Source organism: Helianthus annuus, chromosome 8 (genome assembly GCF_002127325.2).
Source record: "Helianthus annuus cultivar XRQ/B chromosome 8, HanXRQr2.0-SUNRISE, whole genome shotgun sequence".
Lineage (NCBI taxonomy): Eukaryota > Viridiplantae > Streptophyta > Magnoliopsida > Asterales > Asteraceae > Helianthus > Helianthus annuus.
Genome location: NC_035440.2, coordinates 128669742 through 128695808, shown reverse-complemented (window position 1 = coordinate 128695808; position 26067 = coordinate 128669742). Strand labels below are relative to the sequence as shown.

The following is a 26067-nucleotide window of genomic DNA, read 5'->3' as shown; positions in this document are numbered from 1 at the left end:
AAACGGATAAGTTCTCCACTCTCGCAGACATCTACCTTAAGGAAGTTGTTTCGAGGCACGGAGTGCCCACTTCCATCATTTCGGATCGGGATGCACGATTCACGTCAGAACTTTGGCAAGCGATGCATAAATCCTTCGGCTCACGATTAGACATGAGCACAGCATATCATCCTCAGACGGATGGGCAGTCTGAGCGAACGATCCAAACTCTTGAAGACATGCTTCGGGCATGCGTTATTGATTTCGGCAACGGCTGGGAAAAGCACCTCCCTTTGGTGGAGTTCTCGTATAATAATAGTTATCACACCAGCATTCAAGCCGCTCCATTCGAGGCATTGTACGGGCGTAAATGTCGGTCACCTCTCTGTTGGGCAGAGGTGGGGGATAGTCAGATCACGGGTCCAGAGATTGTAGTGGACGCCACAGAAAAGATAGCACAGATACGACAACGCATGGCGGCAGCACGCGACCGTCAGAAAGCCTACGCGGACAAGCGCAGAAAGCCTTTGGAATTTCAGGTCAGGGACCGGGTTTTACTTAAAGTTTCACCCTGGAAGGGTGTGGTTCGTTTTGGCAAACGGGGCAAACTAAATCCGCGGTACGTTGGACCGTTCGAAATCATTGAGAAAATCGGCAAAGTGGCCTACAAGTTGAACCTACCAGCTGAACTCGGTGCAGTTCACAATGTCTTTCACGTGTCGAATCTGAAGAAGTGCCTGTCAGATGAGACCCTCATAGTTCCTTTTAAGGAACTCACTATTGACGAGCGGTTGCAGTTCGTCAAGGAGCCAGTTGAAATCACGGACCGGGATGTTAAGGTCCTCAAAAACAAGAGAATCCCTCTTGTTCGAGTTCGTTGGAACTCCCGTCGTGGCCCAGAGTACACCTGGGAACGCGAAGACCAGATGACAGAAAAGTATCCCCAGTTATTCGGAACCAATACAACCACTGCTGAGGCTGAAGCTACTACCACGGAATTTCGGGACGAAATTCCAGATCAACGGGGGGAGGATGTGACACCCCAGGAAAACCAGTGAACGATGCAACCTACCTAGCTTCCTCAGTGAGTACGTACCAAATTTCGGGACGAAATTTCTTTTAAGTTGGGGATAATGTGACAACTCGACCTTTCGACTTTAAATGCACGTTGACCTTGACCATTGACTTTGACCGTTGACTTTTACTATGTAATTGTTTGACTTGTTAACTGGTAACTGTATATGTGGTGCTATATCAGATGTATTGTGTTGCTTGTGTGTGTTGAAAATTTAAATTGCATAAGTCTTAGAAATTGAATCACTCGGTGAAACAGGAGTTGATTCGCCAAATAACCCACCGACGAAACAGAAGTTTGTCTCGTCAACCTCATCTCGACGAAACATGTGATTCGCCGGCCCAAACTGTTTCGCCAAGGCCCAGTGCGGCCCAGTAAACCTTTACGCGTATAAGTCATACGGAAACCCCTCATTTGTCACACTTTAGCAAAACTGAAACCCTAGAAGCTTTCCTGTGCACGTCGGCAGCCTCTGTTACCCGAGTAGTCACCCGTTCCGTCCGTATTAATCGTTTACTTCTCCGGTTAGTCATTGCTAATGTTTATTGGTCTACGTATTGTGATGAATATCATGTTGATCTGTGAATGTATGAATTGTATGATTTATTGTTAACCGTTAGGATGAACTAGGGTTGATTATAGATGTTGTGATCTTGTGTTCGGTATGCAATGTGAAATATGGTATTGATTAGGGATATCAATAAACTGACCGGATTGATATGATTACGTTGTGGGTAGGTCTAGAACTAACGATGCTCATGTTGGGTTAATGTTATTAAACTTTGTTGATTATGATTTCTGGGTTACGATAGTTATATGTTGATCTGATGTTAGTATGATGATTGTTCTGATGTGTTTCGACGGCTGTTACAATGATTAGGGTTTTCTGTGATAATTCTGTAACTGCTGTGAATGATTGACGTAACTGACATGTTTGGCGAATTAGAACGTTGACGAATGTGAATGCTCGACGGAAAAGGAACTCTTGACGAAACAGGACTTTTGTTTCGCCAAGAGTAATCAACGAAATAGAACTTCTGATTCGCCAAGGATGATTAACGAAATAGAACCATGATTCGTCAAAGGGTAGTTGACGAAACACGTTGTGTTTCGTCAACCTGTGTTTCGCCCATTTATGTGTTTCGTCAAAAATCCTTGTTTCGCCAACATGGTTATTTTGCACAGTAACATGATTTAACTCTGTTAAATGTTAACTGGATTATTTAACTGTTGTTAAGTGAGGTGCATGATTTATGTGATAACGAATACATGCCAGTACTTCTGTAATGATGCCTATACGTAAACAACTTGGATATAAACTGATTGTGTATACGTGCATACCCTAGGACGTGATTGATTTATTTTGAGCACATACTTAGCATACCGAGCAAACCCAAGGTGAGTTCACACTTTTACTAAGGCATGGGATTCCCGGGTTGTGGGAATGGGATAAAGGATTGATGATGACTAAAAACGTACTTATACTATGCTTTCCTAGACTATCTACCATGGTCCTCGGATGTCAGGACACTTCCGTATAACCTACGTGGACTTATGCCAATTATTGCCTCAGATGTCAGGCACGCACGTAAAACCTACGTGTACGCATTGCTTACTTCTATCCTCGGTTCGAAGGATACGTGCGCGAAACCCGCGTACACACCTGCGTCTCCTATCCTCGGTTCTGAAGGATACGTACGTAAAACCTACGTACACCCCATACGCGCTACTGTTCTCGGATATGAAGAGCAGGGATAGTACGGATAGTCTAGTGGTTAAATAACATGGGAAGCCCCCGCTAATAGAACTTGCTACCGGCCCAGTAGAATCACCTGTTATATACTGTTATACATTTACTTACTGTGAACTCGCTCAACCATTTTGTTGATTCTTCTGCTACATGCCTTGCAGGACCTTAGGTACATTTGGAGCTTGCACTGGAGGAGCGGGTCGTTGTGGGCAATGGATCGTGAATACTATGTTTAACGTTTCGAATATTTGAACTTATGATTTACTTTGGGTTTACATTATTATGCTTCCGCTATTGATACTATGTTTGATTTAGAACATCAATTATATTGAGTTGGGTTTTAACGAATTATTTTATTTATTTAAATTATGCTATGTTCAATATGATTGATGGCTTGATCCTGGTCAGTCACGCCTCCAAGCGGTGGTACTCCGCGTATGGATTTTGGGGGTGTGACAACATTGACATACACATTTGGTGGTTTTCATTGCACATAAACATTTAACATGGTTTACACAATAACACTTGACATTTGGTTTATACATGAACAATTTACATGGTGGATTGGTTTGGGTAAATGGTTTGAGTAACGTGGAGTATGTAATATGATGCAAACATGGTGGATACACCGCTGGTACTTCCTATATATAAATGTTTGTATAATATTACATATCTTAGCGTTATCTAAATCATTTCAGTTTAGACATATAACATTTTATACCAATAACATACCTTTCATAAAACATTGTCTTACGAAACAACTTATTATATTCAACTCATTTTACTTGGTTACTCGTTTAACCTTGCACTTATCTATATATATCATTTGATGTTATCGTTTTTCAAATGGTTTACAAAGCAAAACAAATTACAAGGTTCATGACTGACTGTTATTAAACATTTCTTTAAACTCAAGTCATGAATCCCATTTTCACAAAAACTATGTATCTCACAGGCATTTTTATGCTGACGTACCTACTTTCACATGTGTTTTCAGGAGCTATTCCATAGGATGATGATCATGACACTAGGGCGGACCTGTGCCTTAGAGAATAAAAATGAAGATAGAATTAGTTTAATTATGTTCTGAACTCTTTGCTTTCCTGTTTGAAACGATGTAGCACTCATGTTAATAAATAAAATACAGCTTTGTATGCCATGGTCATGAAACCATTTAATTCTGTCCACAACACTCCCCGGCGTTTCCGCCGCGGTTGCATGTTATACGCGGCCGGGGTGTGACAGAAGAGTTGGTATCAGAGCCAATGGTTATAGGGAATTAGGTTATTAGTAATGCTTTGACCTAGACTATAACTTTCTAGGACCCTAACACAAGTTATCTTGTGTTTAGAGTTTAAAACATGCACATCACCTATCCTTAGGTGATAACCACAACGGGAACTTCGGTTCCGAATCCGCTTTGAAAATTAATCATCTGTTCTAGGATGATTGATTACTAGGTTTTGAACCCTCTGTTATAAGGTTTTGAACCCTCTGTTATAAGGTTTTGAACCCTCTGTTATATGGTTTTGAACCCTTTGGATTCTCAAAAATCTCGTCAAAGTTTTGGGTTAATAGTGTGAACACGTGCGAACTGGAAGAGTGAATGCCTGTACCCTGGGTTTTCTGTCTAAGGCTAGAGTGTTCGTACAAATCCACATAATCGGACCAGTCACTCTTACCTGGGAACTCTTGGGGTGAGTGTTCACTTATAGGCGAGCATGTCTTCACGATACACTAATTCTGACCCATTTACTTTGACTAGACATTTCATGTCGCTTGTTTGCTTTGCGATGTATAACCGCCATCTTTGCTTTTGTTGATTTTGCTTCATCTCATTCTCTTCATCCAATCATCTCACTCGTTTCATTTCATGTTTTTCTCTTCTAGAATGCCTCCTCGACGCGACAACCAGATAGCTACTGCCGAGCTGGCATAAATTATTGCGCAGCAGATGGCTGCTCAATTCCCAAATCTCTTCGCTCAATGGAACCAGGCCAACAACAACAACAATGGTACATGCAAATACAAGGATTTTAACTCGGCTAAGCCACTCAAGTTCAGTGGTTCTGAAGGAGCAACTGGGCTTCTTCAGTGGTTCGAGAGCATCGAGAACACTTTTCGCCACGTGCAGTGTCCGGATAATCGCAAGGTCGAGTTTTCTTCAAGCGTGTTTCAGAAGAGGGCTCTTACATGGTGGAATGGGGTTATGAGAGATCAAGGTGCAGAAGTTGCTCTAGCTCAGACATGGGCTGAACTGAGAGCTCTTATGATGAGGGAGTTTTGTCCTCGTCATGAACAACGGGCGTTGGAGAAAGAATTTGATGTTTTGAAGCAAGATAGTGGCAATCACAGGGCTTATACTGATAGGTTTGAAGAGTTGAGTCTGCTTTGCCCGACTATGGTTACCCCACTCGATAAGGCCATCGAAAGGTACATCGACGGCCTACCTGACTCAGTACAAGACATCCTTACTGGTAGCAACCCTACCACACTCCGTCAGGCAATCGAGTTATCAGCGACACTGACTGAGTCGCGGATTCGAAAGAATAAGCTACACAGGAAGGGTGACAAGGGCAAGAAACAGTCGACTGACAAGGAGGATAGCAAGAAAGGTCAAAACAAGAAGGGAAAGGATTCTGGTTCCTCAAGGGGGTCAAGGAAGCGTAAGGCTTCCCAAAACTATGATGTCACTGCCCAAGCTAACCAGGCAGCTCCCAACCAGCCTCCAGCACAGAAGCCCTATTCAGGAAGTGCACCTTTGTGCAATCAATGCAACAGTCACCATCAGCCGCAATATCTGTGCCGTTTCTGTACTAACTGTGGGAAGTCGGGTCATCTTGCCGATGTTTGTCGATTTGCTCAGAATCGCGCAGTTCAGAACCCTGCTCAACAAGTTGCTCAGCAACAGGGTCAGGCTGCACGACCAAACTACCCACCAGGTGCTTGTTATAACTGTGGGGATCTGACCCACTACAGAAATCGGTGTCCAAGGCTAGCTAACCAAAACCAGAATGCAAACCAGAATCAGGCACAGGCTCGAGGTCGAGTCTTTAACATGAATGCACAAGCAGACAACGAAGTGGTGAACGGTACGTTCTTTATTAATAATCAGCCAGCATCTGTTCTTTTTGATTCGGGTGCTGACAAGAGTTTTGTATCATTGTCTTTTGAGACAATGCTTCGCGTGTCTAGAACGAAACTAGGTAAACCTTTGACAGTAGAGGTTGCCAGTGGAGAACCCATTGTTCTTAATTCTGTTCTACGAAACTGCCAGTTAACCCTTAACGACCATATTTTTCCTATTGACCTCACGCCAATGCAACTTGGAAGCTTCGACGTTATTGTGGGAATGGATTGGTTATCTAAGCATCGCGCAGAGATAGTTTGTTCTGAGAAGATTGTTCGTGTGCCACTGTCGACAGAAGAGATCCTTCAGGTTCGTGGTGAGAAGCCTGCCGGTGGTCTCAAACTCATGTCTTGTTTTAAAGCTCGGAAATATCTGCGAAAGCACTATGTGGCTTTCTTAGCACATGTTACAGCAGATGAAGGCAAGGGTAAGTCTATTTCAGATATTCCTGTCGTTCGGGATTATTCCGAAGTTTTCCCTGAAGAGTTACCTGGTCTACCTCCAGCACGACAAGTCGAGTTCCGTATTGATCTCGTACCTGGTGCAAATCCCATTGCCAGAGCTCCATACCGTCTTGCACCGTCAGAGATGCAAGAATTATCTAAACAGCTTCAGGAGCTCTCCGACAAAGGTTTTATCCGTCCTAGCTTTTCACCCTGGGGTGCTCCCGTTCTTTTTGTAAAGAAGAAGGATGAATCTTTTAGGATGTGTATCGATTATCGTGAGCTTAACAAGCTTACCATCAAGAATCGATATCCCCTACCTCGCATTGATGATCTCTTTGATCAATTGCAAGGCGCTTCTTACTTTTCAAAGATTGATCTGCGATCTGGATATCATCAACTCCGTGTGCATGAAGAAGATATTCCCAAGACGGCGTTCCGTACTCGCTATGGACATTATGAGTTCACAGTCATGTCGTTCGGTTTGACTAATGCTCCTGCTGTTTTCATGGACTTGATGAATAGGGTCTGCAAACCTTATTTGGATAAGTTCATCATCGTTTTCATTGATGACATTTTGATATATTCTAAGACGCGAGCTGATCATGAGCAACATCTACGTCTTACTTTGGAACTCCTAAAGAAAGAGCAGCTTTTCGCCAAATTCTCCAAGTGTGAATTCTGGCTTAAAGAAGTCCAATTCTTAGGACACATTGTCAACGAACAAGGTATTCATGTAGATCCCTCCAAGATCAGTGCGATTAAGGATTGGGATACACCTACTACCCCTACTGAGGTTCGCTCTTTTCTTGGTCTAGCGGGTTATTACTGCCGCTTCATTGAGAACTTCTCAAAGATTGCAGTTCCTCTAACTGCTCTAACTCAGAAGAACAAGCCATTTGATTGGGGAGTCAAACAAGAGGAAGCATTTCTGACTTTGAAACAAAAGCTTTGCGACGCGCCTGTCCTAACATTGCCTGAGGGCAATGATGATTTCGTCGTTTATTGCGACGCATCTAAATTAGGTCTTGGCTGCGTCCTGATGCAAAGAAACAAAGTCATAGCATACGCATCAAGGCAGTTGAAGATACATGAGAAAAAACTACACCACTCATGATCTTGAGTTGGGTGCAGTTATCTTCGCTCTTAAGATCTGGAGACACTATTTGTACGGTACAAAATGTGTAGTTTTCACTGACCACAAAAGTCTTCAACATATCTTCAATCAAAAGGAACTCAACATGAGGCAAAGACGTTGGGTTGAACTTCTAAACGACTATGACTGCGAAATTCGCTACCATCCCGGTAAGGCGAATGTCGTAGCCGATGCATTGAGTCGCAAGGAACGTACTAAGCTTCATTGTGTACGTGTCCAATCTGTTATTCAAACCGATATCCAAGCTCGTATTTCTCAGGCTCAACAAGCTTGTGTTTCACAAGGTTTGATGGATAAGGAATTTCCTTATCACATAACACCTGCTCTTGAACTGAAGGACAATGGATCATATTACTTCATGGACCGTTTGTGGGTCCCGAGCCAAGATAATCTTCGTACCCTGCTTATGGATGAAGCCCATAAGTCTCGTTATTCTATTCACCCTGGCTCAGATAAGATGTATAAGGATCTTCATATGCAGTATTGGTGGCCTGGTATGAAGAAAGACATTGCCTTATACGTATCCAAATGCCTTACTTGTCTTAAGGTTAAGGCTGAACATCAGCGTCCTTCCGGGTTATTGGAACAACCAGAGATCCCAGTTTGGAAATGGGAAAACATTACTATGGATCTCATTACTAAACTCCCGCGCACAAAGAAAGGTCACGATGCCATCTGGGTAGTCGTTGATCGTCTTACAAAGTCAGCGCATTTCTTGCCAATCCGTGAGGATTTTTCGGCTGACAAACTTGCTCAAATCTACGTGGATGAAATTGTAGCACGACATGGTGTTCCTTTGAACATCATTTCTGACAGAGATGCTCATTTCACTTCTCATTTTTGGAGAACCATGCAATCTGCTATGGGGTCTCAACTCAATTTGAGCACAGCTTATCATCCGCAAACGGATGGTCAATCTGAAAGAACAATCCAGACACTGGAGGATATGCTTAGAGCTTGTGTGATCGATTTTGGTGGTAGTTGGGATTCACATCTTCCATTGATTGAATTCTCCTACAACAACAGTTATCACTCCAGCATCAACATGGCTCCTTTCGAGGCTCTCTATGGTCGAAAATGTCGTTCACCAGTCTGCTGGAATGAGATTGGCGAGGCTCAACTTACTGGACATGCCCTCATTTTAGATACAACAGATAAGGTAAAGAAAGTTCGTGATAACCTTCAGACAGCTAGAAGCCGTCAAAAGAGTTACGCGGACCTAAAACGCAAACCCTTGGATTTTCAAGTCGGTGATCGTGTATTACTTAAGGTCTCACCTTGGAAAGGTGTGATCAGATTTGGAAAGAAAGGAAAACTTGCACCTAGATACGTTGGACCATTCAAGATCATCGAAAGAATCGGTAAGGTAGCCTACAGACATGAGTTACCTCCTGAACTTGGAAATGTTCATCCAACTTTTCACGTGTCCAATCTCAAGAGGTGTTTAGCTGATGAGAACCTCCACATACCGCTTGACGAGATTCGTGTTGATAAAACACTGAAATTTGTTGAGAAACTGGTAGAAATCATGGAACGTGAAGTCAAGTGGCTCAAAAGCAAGCGCATTCCTTTGGTCAAGGTTCGTTGGGAATCAAAGCGTGGACCCGAGTTTACTTGGGAACGCGAAGATCAAATGAAGGCAAAATATCCGCATCTTTTTCCACGAGTTTCCTCTAAATAAATTTCGGGACGAAATTTCCACAAGTAGGGAAGACTGTAACATTTGTGCTTGTAATCATTATGAACAGTTCAATTATCAATAAAACAATGTTATTTTATCCCAATGTTTGTTTGGTTGTGTTTTACATTTTTCATGTTTTGACTTTTGCTCAATTTCAAACTCTACATCGCTTTCTGGAGAGTTATACGCTAACTGGTGCTTAAACGTACTCAGTTTAATGCGACAAATACTCCGGAACATCAACATATACTCAACATACCTTAAATAACCTTTACATAACTTAGAAATAAGTTTTGAAGGCTTTGGGGCAAAAACAAACTTTTGGATCATTCAGGGGCTAAAAGTGTCAAAAAGTGCACAAGTTTGCACTTTAGCGCATAACTTACGTTCTGAATACATCCGGACATCCAAAAATTTATGTAAGCATCCTAGTATTATGCCTTAGTGTTTGGCATAAGAAAAATCCATTCGTCGCGCAATTTGGATCGTCTTTCGCGCTTATGTGCATTCCTTCGTAACTAACAAACATCGCGACCGTACGGCCAAACGAACCAACATCCGACATATTTTTGAGCACATTTTCAATTCCCTATACTTTAACATCATTTTAGAGCTTTGAAATGGAGTTAACGGGGCTTAAACGTGCCAAAAACGCATCAAATACCAAGTTTTGGTGCTGCAGGGACTAAAATGGTAAATCTGCCAAACTAGGGGCTTACGGACCGTAAGCCAAAGCCCATACGGTCCGTAAGGGGTCCCCAGTACAGCAGAACCCACATTTAATGCTGATTGGCTCTTCAAATCGCGAAAGGTCCGATTGCCTTTTCACCCAATGAAAGGCCAAGGGCCATATTCAGTGAATCTAGCATTGTAACACATGTACGCACAAGATCATGGCACGATATTCGATAAAACGATCCTAACGGTTCCACTTTTCCTATAAATACCCCCCCCCCCCCTTTTGTGTAAAAATCACAAGAATCAGATCTAAAAAGCACTAAGTTGAAGTATTGCTTCATACCTGAGTTTCTCTGATCTCGATTAGCATTCGGGGACTCTCCGTAAGTATTCTTTCATTGTTTTATCGCTTTTCAAGTCCGAAAGTCGACGTTTTGTTGACTTTCTGCGTTGACCAGCTTATGGTCGATGCGAAGTTCGTTGGAACTTCATAACGTGAGCGTGATCACGATGGTTATGGTCCATAGTGACCATACCTACTGATTACCCCGTTATCTAGGCTCAGTGACGAGTCGTAGTTTCGGCCAAAATGCGCATTCTTGCGTGTTTTGTAACCAAACTACTCGTGAGCATCAAAGTCGTTTGTTTTGATGCCAAACCTGTTTTCTAAACTTAGTTAAGCATGTTCTAACATGCTTAGCTCGTCACTTTTAGTATAGTGCTTATATAGGGTCGTAAGGTAAGCGATCTAAACCATCGCTTATACTTTCGAACCCGACCTATTTGGTCGATCATTAGGATCCGACCAAACACATTAGGTGACCATAGCTATAACCTTCCGAGGTTATACGTTGTGGTCACGATGTTAGGCGTTCCATACGCGTTCTACGCGAACGACGCGTTAGGGTAGCATAAGCTATCTAAACGGGTCGTGATGGGTCGCAAGCACTTAGGTTAGGTTTCATTTTAGTATGTAGGCTTTGTTAAACCATATTACACGAGTCCCCATACTCGTTTGGTTTACGAACCCGCATACTATCCGATCCTTCCGATTTGGTCCGGTATATTAACATAGCTACCTATTAGGTGTCGTTTGATATCCCGTGATCTTTAGCATTATCTGGTTATATTACAAGGAAGTCAAAGCAATCTCAGGTGAGTACATTGAACCCCTCTTTTACTGTTTTCTAAACTGTTTTGGGGTGAAACACATGTGCCTATCTGTTACATTCATGCTTTCCATGTTTTCACATCATATGCCTGCTATGTTATTAGTACATTATAGTACACGATTTCATTACATTTCATGCTATGTATGCCCATTGTGTGCGTGCTTAGTACATTGATTTACATTACATTTCTGTTGCATATGTTTACTCAGCATATGGACACATTGATTTACATGAACATTTCTGTTGCATATGTTTACTCAGCATATGGACACATTGATTTACATGAACATTTCTGTTGCATATGTTTACTCAGCATATGGACACATTGATTTACATGAACATTTCTGTTGCATATGTTTACTCAGCATATGGACACATTGATATACATGAACATTTCTGCTTCGTATGTTTACCTAGCATACTTAGTACAATTGTTTACATCACATGCCTTCATTTTGTTATGACATTTGGTTTGTTTAACATGGGACAATACATTCATTAACATTAGCTACGCCGTTCGTTAGTAGGTAGTGGTACCATAGGAATTGACAACTCCCATTCCTGAAGTCTTGGGTTTGATAGGACTGGAAGGAATGACCGAATTCGATATACATAACTTAGATAAACCTTTAATTTGTTTAAGGGTTTATCGCCGCAGTCTCAAGGCTTGGATGTATGCATAGTTTACAATACCGCATAGATGTTAATATCAATAGAGCATGCATTTTTCCACAGAACATAATGTTGATTTAAACCACGTGTTACTTCAACGACTTGTTTTGTGCATTTTACATATGGTTTAAGTTGATACATTTCGCTTACCATACATGATACATTTTGGGATACACATTACATGATTTACATTGAACATAAACACGTTGACATTGACATACACATTTGGTGGTTTTCATTGCACATAAACATTTAACATGGTTTACACAATAACACTTGACATTTGGTTTATACATGAACAATTTACATGGTGGATTGGTTTGGGTAAATGGTTTGAGTAACGTGGAGTATGTAATATGATGCAAACATGGTGGATACGCCGCTGGTACTTCCTATATATAAATGTTTGTATAATATTACATATCTTAGCGTTATCTAAATCATTTCAGTTTAGACATATAACATTTTATACCAATAACATACCTTTCATAAAACATTGTCTTACGAAACAACTTATTATATTCAACTCATTTTACTTGGTTACTCGTTTAACCTTGCACTTATCTATATATATCATTTGATGTTATCGTTTTTTCAAATGGTTTACAAAGCAAAACAAATTACAAGGTTCATGACTGACTGTTATTAAACATTTCTTTAAACTCAAGTCATGAATCCCATTTTCACAAAAACTATGTATCTCACAGGCATTTTTATGCTGACGTACCTACTTTCACATGTGTTTTCAGGAGCTATTCCATAGGATGATGATCATGACACTAGGGCGGACCTGTGCCTTAGAGAATAAAAATGAAGATAGAATTAGTTTAATTATGTTCTGAACTCTTTGCTTTCCTGTTTGAAACGATGTAGCACTCATGTTTATAAATAAAATACAGCTTTGTATGCCATGGTCATGAAACCATTTAATTCTGTCCACAACACTCCCCGGCGTTTCCGCCGCGGTTGCATGTTATACGCGGCCGGGGTGTGACAAACAATTGAAAAATCAAAAATGAGTTTTGTTGTAAAAAAGAGGAAATGATAGTACATTAGTGGACTGTCACAACATGCTAAAGAAATGGAAAGTCAAAATGATTTTAAACAAGTCTCACTGATGATGTGCCAGTAGCCTTCGCACGACTAGTAGATTGAATTTGAGATATAAACCTAAATATCAATACTTGCTTATCTCGTGGGGAACATTTCTCGGATATATAGGTAACCCCCGAAATCTTGTTTGAGAGATTGCCTGATTCTGAGATACTAGGTCTTTATACTGTTTGATATCTGGGGTATTATACCTGGTCTTCTGATATTGCAGAAACAATGGCCTAGACCTAGTATAATACTTAATGCTCTTTAAAAGCTTACCCTCTGCATAAAAATTGAAAAATATCGAAAGATATGAATCAATTGCAGTTGAAGAAAAGATTCCGTAAAGGGAACACACCTAAAGTCGAGCCTTCATCTCTTTGACTGAACGGAAGTTCATACCTGAGCTCTCAAGGTCTCGCACTAACCCAGAATACAGATATCAAATTGGTATACTCACCTGTAAGACTGAATCTAGGGAATTTTGATACGGGAGTATATTCTGAGGTGGGACACGCGAATAAGTTTAAGTCCTTAAAACACTAATTCGTATCTCGAATCAATTGAAACTTGTGTAGAAGTTTAAGTGGACAACAATACTGACAATCAGAAGTGAATTTGTTTAAGACTTAAAGTTAAATCAAGATCAACGGTGTTAGTGATAAGTCTCAAAAACTGATATGATCCTCTTACACAAACTCACAAAAAATGTCTGTATGTAGTTTATTTCCCAAATCCAAAAAGATTTTCAGTATGTTTTAGCATAAAATTTTGAAAATTCAAAAGATTTTATTTCATATTATTTTCGGCAACTGATGTTTGGAAAGCTGATTTTCAAAATTCCAAGTGCTAAACATGATGAACGACAGCAGGGTTGGGAGAGTTTGTTTGAAATGAGAAATGATTTTGAAATGATTAAATGGTTCATTAATTTGAAACCAAATTTAAGTGTTACGAATACAAGTGGTTAAGCAGAGATCATAAATGAGAGATCATGATGATTTGAGAATGTTTCAAGTAGTTTCTAAAATTGTTGTAAATAAAAAACCTTATGTTTTGGGTAGAGTATGTGCTGGTAAAAAGCTTTGAAAGAGCTAGGTTTCGACTCCTGAGGATTCTCCGCATAAGCATATGCAGATTAGAGCTAGGTTTCCAATTCAAAGCTTGCCGATAGTGAATTCCAGACTGCGATCCCAGCTTATCGAAAGGGGGAGTCTGAAGACATAAGAGCCAGATTCAGATCTTGGAACAGCGTTCGAGATAGAAGCTGCTAATGCTAAAGAGCTTAATGAATCAAGAGATCTGATCAAGAGCATTAGAAAGTTCGAAGGGTAAGGTTGAGATTCTGGAAGAGTAAGAGAGAGTTTGATAAAGTTACGTACAATGGAGAATACTTTGGAAAGAGCGAGAAGACCGATCAAGATTGAAGACTCAATACACTAAAGACTCGTCACCATCCAAGGGGAAGTTATTTAGTGCATATGTCTGTTGACTTCGTCTTAGGTCTTGTATCGAGTCATGTAACTAGAATAGATAGACCAGGACACGTTGAACGAGAAAAACGGGAAACAGACCTGAACCAGCCACCCCTCACGAGGTGACCAAGTTCATGAGGTCTGGCCAGTTCGTGAGGTCTGGCCAGTTCGTGAGATCTGGCCAGTTCATGAGGTATGGCCAGTTCGTGGGGTCTGGCATCTCCTATATATATGTGTGGTCTTGGGTCTTCATTTAGAACTTTTTGAACTTTTGGAGAACTTTTGGATTCCTGTAGCGAAGCTCTGCCGAAGTGTCACCAGCTCATGTAACCTTGTCAAATCAATACAATCGACATTTAAAGTGATTCTACGTGTAAATCTAGCTGATATAACATCAATACGTCTGATTCCACCTTTCGTATTGATCGAGAATTCTTCTGAACGACTCGTTTGATCGAATCCCGATCCTACACTTTCCATGCCATATCTCATAAGGCTTTTTGTCAACCTTCTTCGTTGGAGCTATATTCACAAGTTTTGCGGGAGTTTCCAGAGCATAACTCCAAAAGGAGCGTGGGAGGGTTGTTCGACACATCATTAATCGAACCATATCTAATAGAGTTCGATTTCTCCGTTCAGACACACCATTATGTTGTGGCGTTCCAGGTGGAGTGAGCTGTGAAACTATTCCACAATCCTTTAGATGGTCGATGAACTCCTGACTAAGATATTCACCACCTCGATCTGATTGAAGCATCTTAATAGTTCTATTTAGCTGATTCTCTACTTCGTTTTGGTACTCCTTGAACTTTTCAAATGTCTCATGTTTATGCTTCATAAGATAAACATAACCATATCTACTGAAATCATCAGTGAATGTAACAAAGTATCTTTCTCCATGTCTTGACATTGTTCTGAATGGACCACATACATCTGTATGTACAAGTCCCAACAGATCATTAGCTCTTTCTCCAACATTTGAAAAAGGTGCTTTTGTTAACTTTCCACTTAAGCATGATTCGCATTTGCCAAACATTTCCGAACCCTTAGAATCTAAGATTCCTGCGGTTTTAAGTTGCTTAACACGGTTCTCGCTTATGTGACCAAGTCTACAATGCCACATATACGTATCGTTAAAGTCCAACTTATTACGTTTATGGGAGATGTTGCATAATATGTTATTGTTTTGGATTTCTATCTCATAGATTCCATTGTTTGGTTTTGCATCAAAGTAAAACACATCATTAAAATAAGCAGAAATAAATTCACCATCAAAATGATAATTGAAACCTTGTCCATGCAAAGCAGAAACCGAAACAATATTTCTAGTAACACTAGGAATAAAATAAACATTGTTCAAAACAAGTTCTAAACCAGAAGGAAGTAAAATAACATATTCTCCAATCGCCTTCACAACAACTCTTTGTCCATTGCCAACATGGACCTCCAAGTCGCCTTGTTTCAGCTTCTTAATCTTTCTTAGTCCCTGCAAAGCATTACAAATGTGAAAACCACATCCTGTGTCAAACACCCATGTTTTGCCAGAAAAAGAAAAGATTTCAATAACATATATGCCTGAGGACTCTCCTCCTGAAGCCTTGGCTTGCTTCGGTTCAGCTAAATACTTAGCACAGTTCCTCTTCCAGTACCCAATTTCATTACAATGAAAACACTTGGCATCCTTCTGAGGCTTCTTGTTTGCAACTAATTTGCCTTTGCCCTTCCCTTTGCCCTGATTGCCCCTTTTCTTGGTGTTAGGTTTCTTAACATGACCCTCCTTGATCATCAACACTAGTGCAGTCTTGCTGGGTATATTCACCTCAGCAGTTTTGAGCATCTGATGCAGCTCTGCAAGTGTCTTCTCCATCCCATTCATATTGTAGTTCATAGTGAACTGATCATATGACTTAGGCAATGAGTTGAGGATGATATCCCTAGCTAATTCATCACTCAATGGGGATTCCAGATGAGCCAAGTGATCAACATATGCCTTCATTTTTAGCACATGAGCGCTAACTGATGTACCCTCTTGCATACGAGTGGTTATGAGTGATCTCATCACATCAAACCTCTCATGACGAGCCTTCTGTTGGAACATTTCAACCAGGTGCTCATTCATCTCATATGCCATCTTGTCATCCATGGTCCTTTGAAGTTCAGGAATCATGGATGCTAACATTAAACATGAGACTTTCATAGAGTCATCAAAGTGCTTTGCATAGTTTCTATATGCAACAGTTTGCTGATTGATGGGTTCATCAGGGACTGGCGTTTCAAGAACGTACAGTTTGTTCTCCGCCTTGAGAACAATTTTCAAGTTGCGGTGCCAGTCCATGAAGTTGGAGTGGTTCAGTTTGTCCTTCTCTAAGATGGACTTGAGAGAGAATTGGGAGGAATTGTTTTCAGTTGACATCTACAAAATTCAAAATTAATTATTTAGTATTTTATGTTTTTAATATCTTAATTTAATTTTATGACCCAAAAACAAAATTTTAATTAAGATGAGATCCCGATTCATCATATGACAGTGAATTGGCTTAAGCACTATCCAATGGTATGATTATGTAGGTAAACAACGATTGTTAATTGTGTCCACTACACAACTCTCCATTTGGGGTTATCGCTTAAAATGATGTATGTTTAACCCCAACTATGCCCACTTGATGAACAAGCGATGTTTTGTCCTTTACTGTTAACTGTAACACCAGCCTATGTTACACAGAAAACGCGATGATTACCTTCTTTCATGATGGACGCCCAGATGCAGGGTATAGCACTAACATTTGGGTTCGATTTATAATGAAGTGTTAACTCGTTAAGGGTGGCATAAAACATCAATTTAAAATTTGGGATTTATTTTAATATTTACCAAAAATATTTTGAATAACTCGTAGCATGAGGCGAGTTACACAATAGTTTATAAAATTCGATTTTATATAGTTCGTGATAATAGAAACTCCTTTCCACGCTCGCACGGTATAGTTTTAAATACCCTATTAAACTATGTTAGTCGTTTTATTGCGAATGATCTTGTTTTAAATATTAATAAAACCTTTTATTAATTATACTTTTCAGTTTTATAAAACTTGTTTTAATAAAACTGTTGTCTTGATTGTGAAAATTTTATTTATTTTGGGCTATCTAGATTATTTACAATAAATAAAACACAACCACAAAACACAATAAAAAAAAACGAATCGAGCCCCTAATAGGTTGGCCGTTTCGTTTTAGCCAGAAACGAAACGAACTAGTCAAAAAGGGTTTCAAAAGCTAATTTTTGAAAGCTCCCACTTGACCCGCTATCTCTATCTTCACGGTACCTGTTCGCCATTTATCTTGATCTTGATCTTGTACTCGAAGGATTACAATAATAAATTTGAAAATACAATAAAACCAAATCTATCTAATCCTATCTATTACATCGGATCCAATATCCGCAACAAAATACAAATCAAAAATACTATTACATCGGATCCAATATCCGAAAAAAAAAAACAAATCAAAATAAAACCATAACCAACACAACCATGATAAAGGTCATAACCTAGGGCTCGATTCATATCACAATCCATAGACAACCAAAAGCTTTTGATCTTTTGTCAAAACAAATAATTTTTGACAAATAAAACATAGATCAAAATTGTAACTTTACCATCTATACGCGTGTAACCGTAGCTCTGATACCACTGTTGGGAATCATGGTATCAAAATAATAGCGGAAGCGGTTTATATAATTTACTAAAAGCCGATTATATAAATTTGATTTATTAATCCGATTAATAAATATTCCCAATCAGGATCAAGGTTATACACGTATAAAAAATAAAAGGAATAAACAACCATAGAGGGTTTTAGTAATCAACCTTTGACGACTACACCGGAATTGTAACACGTGGGTTACAACGAATCCTCGCTAGTAGGAAGTTCACAACCGAGCACAAGATACCCGAGAGTAGAACCGGCCAAGAAGGAGGCAGCGGCGATGCTTGGTCAACGGCAAGAGGATGGCGGCCAAGCTTAGGAGGGTGGCTAGGGTTTTATGTTTTTATAAAAGTGTGTCTAGGGTTTCCACCTTAAACATCCTTTTATAAAACCCAATCTTACATTAAGGCCATTTAAGATTATACAATTATAATCCTCTTAATAATAATCTAATTAATATAAAGTCCCTCGGGTTTAAACTATTATTATTTCACAAATAATAATCTACCTACTCGTGAACATATACGATTCGTGTACCAACGTGTAACTCTTCGGATCGTACCGAGTTAGTTACGTTGACTTTAATTAAGGTCGAACATACATATATCCAACAAATGGTTCAGAGCTCTTACTGATTCAGCACTTAACCATTCAGATGTTGCCAAACAGCCCCTTAGACTCATAACTATTCATTTAGTCTTGGACGTAGAGGTTACAAGATAACGGGTCAACATGGGTTCAGGTTGAACATGACACTTTTAATATGTCAAAATGGGGTGTGTCAGCCAATAACACTTCTCTAGTTTTTAATTAAATTATAATTATATGTTTTAGTTATTGATTAGAAGAACGATATCATATGTATAGAAGACAATCGAAACCAACTTACTCTGATCCAAAACTAGCCAACTATAAAATATTTCAGGATGTGCAACTTTGTTTGCCCCTCCTGACGCGAGTGACATAAATCAAAATATATGTAATTTAATGGTAAGCACTCATACTATATTATCTTGTAAGCATACATTCCCAAAAACACAAGTTGTAATTGTGATGTACTTTAAGAAATCTGTTGGTAAGGGTCCCAATTAGATTTGATAAATCCCAGGGAGACAAATCTGCTGGTATCGGGTAGGGGCCAAGTTAGATTTCCTTTAATTCTAAAGTTACACTTTACAAGCATTCTTAATAACTCCGACACCACACGTTCAACCACTTTTTTTATTTACTTTTTACTTGTCCAAAATCAATATTAGGTTTGGCAAGATTCGGGGACTAATTAAGCATGTTCGATTGTACGTAGCTTATAATCAATGGCGGACTTAAAGTGTTTGTAGGGGTAGCACGGGCTACCCCTCAACCCCGTCTACGTAGTGTAAAAATACCCCTTAACTCCATTTTGGTAGTGTAAAAATACCACTCAACTTCGTTTCTGTTATATAAAGGATACCCCTTATCCTAAAAAAAAATTACTAATGAAACATCACATCATAAAAGAATCGTATTTCCAAACCCAAGGCCAGGCCGGACTATTTAAGCATATTCAATTTGGTTCTTGGCTATATTTCGGCTATAGCTTGGTGGTAGAGGCTTTTGCCTCTTGAAGAAAAGATCAGGGTTTAAATCGTGGCATAGGGTGTAATTTAGTATTATTGGTATAGTTTAAAAATAGAAATAATGTAACCTTTGCCATTCAAAACAAAAAATAATAAAAAAAAATATTCGGCTTGCACTAACCCAACCTGAAAAGACAGAGACCGCTCCATCATATATCCGTTCGGTCTACGTTTTTATATACGTTTTTACTTAAAACCATTCAATCTTGTCTCCAAGAAAGAATAATAATATTTCATATTTAATTTCCTCTAGTGAAGGGTTCAAATGAAAAAAAAAAAATTGTAAGATAATAAAGAGAAAATTTCAACCAATAAAAATCTTTCATTCTACTTCATTATTTTTTTATTTAATATTAGTATAAGAATATATTAGTAAACTTAGATAGATCATTAATTGGTAGTCTTTCTTTTTAATAGCTACCTACATTAAATTTGTAACTTATTTTTAAAAAATATATTTTTTCAAAGAAGAAAAAAAATAATTTAAATTGTAGGATGAATTATGAGGTGTGTAGGAAGAATTATGGGTTGTGTAGCATAAATTTCAATATATGTAGGATAAATTTAAAAATATGTAGGATACATTTTGATATGTGTATGCAACAATTTTAGTATGGATGATGATAGTATTTATGACTAATTAATTAATCAAAGATTAATAATAAATGAGACGAGAGAAAAACTATTTAATGTTTTACAATTGTACCCTTTGTTCTTTTTCTTCTCAATTTATTTTTTTTTTCCTCAAATGAACCTTCCACATTTCCATTATAGTACTTAAAAACTTTGTTTATATTGTTTGCTATTTTTTTAACGTTGGCTCAAAATGAAACGAACCATGTTTGTCCAAAGTATTAACAAAAAAAAAAAATTGGTACAACTTGTTTTCTACTACTATTACTACTACAACCTAGCTCTCTTTGTTTGGGCTTGTTGCGGTGAAGAGGGTGGCGACAGGGTTTGGTCATGGTAATCGGGTTCTGGCGACTGATCGCTATTATGTTTTCTTTTGCGGGTTAGTGTTTGGCCTGTAAGTTGGGATCCGGTTTTGAGAATCGTGTCTTTCAAGCGACGCAGATCGGAGAGCTTCACCGGTTTCAATAGATAGTCCTCAGCTCCCTCTTCTAAACATCTGGTTTTTTATCACAATGGAAACAAGTGTTAGTTAAGTATTCTACACTGATTCACAAACAATTTTCAAAAAGTGACCTAAACTATTATTTTATTATTTTTCAAACAAACTAGAACACGACTAATCCTACCCCTAAATCCACACTTTTGTCCACCAAGGAACTAGAACCTCTGATTAAACCACCGTATAAACATTTTTTTACCAAGTACCGATACCATATCGGTACTGTACCAAACCGATACAGACAGAACATCATTAAACCGTTGTCAATGGTCCGCTACCAAAGGGACAATATCAGTAGGGTATTTGGTTTGTGTTTTTACTCATTTTTGTTTAGGTACCGGTACGGGATCATCTCAAGCATCAAAACCCGTAATTGAGTGTTTATATGTGATATTAATAAGCCGAACCCGATCAACGATAGATTATAATCATACCGATCGATGCGCGTTAAACTATTCTCCGACGACATAATCACCACCGGAATCTCTCTAAGCGTTGAGGACTCCTGCAAAACAACCTCCATCTTCAATTCAAACTTCAAATAAAAATAAAAATAAAAATAAAAATTAACTTCAAAACATACAAAATTCAAATTTTCACCAACCTTGATCTTCTTTAGCAATTCAAACCCTGTCATTCCAGGCATAGAGTAATCTGTCATTATCAAATTCACCTTCAAATCCTGCACTTAGAATCAAATCCACTCAAAAACATCATAAAACATTTTTTTTCTAAATTCCGGTTTTAAAACTAGGCAATAGAAACAAATCCGTTCAAAATCATAACATGGTTGCAGAAATCGCTAGGCACTCCGAGGTTGGTAGATCAGGGAGTTGTGAGTGCAGTGGCGGAACCAGAACTTCTGTGTCACAGGGTCATCGTAAGGCTCTATTTTCTATTGGCTACAACTAGAGGTTCAAAACATGTTTTTCTATGACCGGAGGGTCGGCGGACCCTCTTAACCTCCTCTAGTTCCGTACTTGGCAGAGACAAGTCAGGATTACTCGGTCATGGTAAATTATAAGGAAATTAATTTTTGAGAAATTATATATATATATATTAAACATCATATTTTTGCTAATATATTAGGACATAAGTGAAAATATGCATGAATATCAATATACATAAAAACAATTATGTTAGAAATATATTCAAGCAAAGTATTTCAAAAATTGATATTTTATTCGGCAAGAAACTTACGCCAAAACAATCTGAATTCTTCTCTTGGTCTAAACCGAGATACTGTAAAGCTCGGCTACCGCTCTCAACAACGGTAACTGCAAACGAAAAACACAAAATCAATAAACCGAAAATGAAAATAAAATATTTGAACATGAAATAAATAGCACCTTTGAAAGAGGAGATTTGGAGGAGCTTCTGGATGACTTTCCGGTCAACGGTGCTGTCATCGACGGCGAGAACATGGAGCTCCGGTGGATCCATGAGAGAGAGAGAGATATGGAGAATCTAGTGGGGATAGACAGAAATGGAAAATGGGGGGTTTGATGCATTTATAGGGTGGGGGCAAAATCTACTTTAAAGAAGCAAAAAGATTAAAAGCAGAGATCTTGGGATCTTTGGCAAATCTATAATCATTATCCCACTTGTCTCCTTTTCAACTTATTTCTTTTATTTTATTTTTTAGTTATTTGTTTGTGTGTTCTTGAGATTCCATACATGCTAATATTGTGTGTATCTAGATACATTATAATCACTATACATGTTTAATATTTGATCAGTATTATTATATGATTTAAAAAATAGAAGTGTGTTACATAATACAATAGTTATTAAATATTGTTGTTCTAAATGTGTTACATAATACAATTATATGTGGATGTGTACCATTTTTACTTCCATTTTTACCCTATATTGTACTAAAAAACACTACACTTTCTCTCTACTTTTCAATTAAATAATATTTTTTATACCTTTATTACTATTTTTTCTCTCTCATCCACTCACAATCACTTTTAAAATATATTAAAAAATTACAGAGGGTTAACAGTGTTCTCTCAAATATAAAGATGAACAGTAACATTTTTTCTTTCATCCACTCACAACCACTTTTTGTACTCTTTATATTAGGCCATGTGTAGTGGTAATGCTCTTACCCTTGGGCGTTTTGCGCCATGTGGCATCCCAGTCAGCAATGGAGCATTATGGGGCGTTTTCTAAAATGCGTGTAGTGGGATGTGAGGCATTATATTAAAAGAGGTGTAATAAAATTAAATAAAAAAACCATCAAAAAACTTATTGGACAAACAAAAGGAATATCAAAGGTGATTGGCTAAAACTAATGAACCAGGGCGTGGAAAAAAGCACGACAAAAGCAATTTTGTTGAAAAAAACGCCCCCGGGGTGGGAGATGGGCGTTATGGGGCGTTTTTTAGGGAAAAACGTCTAAAACCCCCCACTACGCATGTTCTTATAAAAACTCCACTCATATATTTTGGTGGAATGGATGTGAATGCTCTAAGATATTAGATATGAGCTCGCAATATAAAAACTCCACTCACACATTTTGGTGGAATGGATGTGAATACTCTAAGATATTGGATATGAGCTCGCAAAATATGCATAACATTGCATATTTTCAGTTGGTTTTATTTATCTAATATATATATACTAGGTTATAACCTCGTGTATTACACGGGTTGAATAAATGAATTTTATATAAAAAAATAATAAAGCAATATATTTTTAAAAACATTCTTTATTGCACGTGTTGAATAAATGTAATTTCATATATTAAATAATAAAATGTTATATCTATAAGAACAATATGTATTGTACGGGTTGAATAAATGTAATTTTATATACCAAATAATAAAAGTTTATATCTTTAAAATCATGTGTATTACACAGGTTAAATAAATGTAACATTAGCTGGTCACGGGTTCGATCCCGGCCAGCTACAATTTTGAATGTGGTTACCATTAAGCTAACTGAATTTTTTAACTGTGGTTATTTTTTTGGACTGAAATGGCACATTTTCAAAATGTTAGGGAGGTAAAAGGTGCAATTTTAAAATTTGGTCTGAAATAGCAAAAGTGAACAAACCACAGGGACGTAAATGGCACTTAACTCAGAAAAGATTAACTAAAATAATATTTAAACATTCTTTATTGCACGTGTTGAATAAATATAATTTCATATATTAAATAATAAAATGTTATATCTATAAGAACAATATGTATTGTACGGGTTGAATAAATGTAATTTTATATACCAAATAATAAAAGTTTATATCTTTAAAACCATGTGTATTACACAGGTTAAAAAAAATGTAACATTAGCTGGTCACGGGTTCGATCCCGATCAGCTGCAATTTTGAATGTGGTTACCATTAAGCTAACTGAATTTTTTAACTATGGTTATTTTTTTGGACTGAAATGGCACGTTTCCAAAATGTTAGGGAGGAAAACGATGCAATTTTAAAATTTGGTCTGAAATAGCAAAAGTGAACAAACCACAAGGACGTAAATGGCACTTAACTCAGAAAAGATTAATTAAAATAACTAGTTGATTTTTCGCCCGCGCATTGCGGCGGGGACCCAATGACTGCAAACCGTGTGTCAGTAACAGCAAGCAGATACCGAATATCGAAACATAAATAAAAATGTCGAGAAAAGGATAGTCACTCTGTCCCAAAAAGACCATTTTAAATAACCTAATATATAAGAATAGGACTCACAAGTCCTACACGTTGGAAATTCGTTTGTTTTCAGTTCAGTTATTACGGTGCTAACACGTTAAAATATGGATGAGCTCGGTACTGGTAACGATACCGAAAGTACCGATCCGGAAAATCATCGAAATTAGGTACCGGCACCGAAAATGCTCGGTACAATACGGTATAGTATTTGAAGGTAAAAACAATAAATACAGGTATGGTGCTAGATCGGTGTCGAACAGAAAGTAACGATTCTTAAAACGCCAAATGTGGAGACCAAATTGGTACCGAAAATGATTTGGTATACTAAATTTGGTACAGTAAATTTGGTACCGATACGATACCGGTTTGATTACAGGATTTGATACGATTTGCTCATCAATAATCTAAATATCCAAGTTAATTTTACATGCTACAATTCATTCATTACAGAAAAAGACAAAAAAATAAAGCAAAATAATTTGTTGTGTATATAAAAGCTCATTCAAACGAAATATAGTTTACTTACTGTGTGTATGAAAAGTAATATAAACGGTGCAATTACTTGCATTGCTATGTTGCTACAGGATTTGATGAGCTCGTTACCAACCGGTAAGGAAAATACCGTTACCGAAATCCCCAAAAGTGGGTACCGGTACCGAATATACCTGTTACGGTGCGTCTCGATATACGGCACTGGCATTTGAGGGTAAAAACCGATGAATACTGGTGCTGAACCGGTACAAAAAATACACCCGATTTGATAAGTTTGATAACGATACTGGTACCCGATAGCAGCTCTTCCATAATAATATTACTATTATTCAATTCTATTTTTATTGTTATTCATTAAATAAATGAACTTACTGTTCATTTCATTTGTTTTTTAATATAAGGTTAATATAAGGTTAATATAAGGTTAATATTTAGTAGGAGAGTTATCTATAATTAATTAGAAGAGATTAAACTAAATACTAATTATCAATAAGAGATGAAACTAAATACTAATTATCCATAATAGATGAAACTAAATAATATTTAGTACGAGACTTATCTATAATTAATTAGAAGAGATTAAATTAAATAATAATTATTCATAAGAGATTGGCTAAAAATTAAAAGCTATATAGCCTAATATGATAACAAGTGTCCCAAAGATGGTTTCTTTTATTATATAGTATATATGGGGGCTGCTAGAATGAAAACCACCTCGAGTTGTAAGAATCGCGAGAACTACACCCCACGGGTGGGCGTTCACCATGATTTTTTTTTACAACTAGATGTGTGTATTATAAACACAGCCGTAAAAAAAAAAATTTAAACGCCGCGGCCGAGGGGGTAGTTTTTTACACCACAAGTTTGGTGTTTTTAATTTTTTTTCTTTTTTCTTTTTTTTTCACCAAACTTGTGGTGTAAAAAACTACCCCCTCGGCCGCGGCGTTAAAATTTTTTTTTTACGGCTGTGTTTATAATACACACATCTAGTTGTAAAAAAAAATCATGGTGAACGCCCACCCGTGGGGTGTAGTTCTCGCGGTTCTTACAACTCGGGGTGGTTCTCATTCTAGCGGCTCCCATATATATATATATATATATATATATATATATATATATATATATATATGGGAGCCGCTAGAATGAGAACCACCCCGA

The 26067-nt window shown here is 38.0% G+C and overlaps 1 protein-coding gene across 1 annotated transcript; it reads right to left on the bottom strand.

The window, feature by feature from the left end:
- Positions 1-20386: 20386 nt before the first annotated feature.
- Positions 20387-22410, bottom strand: LOC110908801 (two-component response regulator ARR6). The gene is made up of 5 exons (XM_022153790.2): positions 22109-22410; positions 21960-22036; positions 21364-21441; positions 21194-21264; positions 20387-20756 (listed from the first exon to the last, which is right to left on the bottom strand). Exons 1-5 carry the CDS (start codon positions 22200-22202, stop codon positions 20528-20530), a joined length of 549 nt encoding a protein of 182 aa, XP_022009482.1. The 5' UTR covers positions 22203-22410; the 3' UTR covers positions 20387-20527.
- Between the last annotated feature and the right edge of the window lie 3657 nt (positions 22411-26067).

Excerpts from the sequence above, each read along its gene's own strand:
- LOC110908801 (XM_022153790.2), bottom strand. The coding sequence starts at position 22,202 with ATGGATCCACCGGAGCTCCATGTTCTCGCCGTCGATGACAGCACCGTT. Across the intron at positions 21,442-21,959 it reads AGAATTCAGATTGTTTTGGC|GATTTGAAGGTGAATTTGAT; the intron begins GTAAGTTTCTTG and ends TTCTAAGTGCAG. Across the intron at positions 20,757-21,193 it reads AGTTTAACGCGCATCGATCG|ATGTTTAGAAGAGGGAGCTG; the intron begins GTATGATTATAA and ends ATAAAAAACCAG.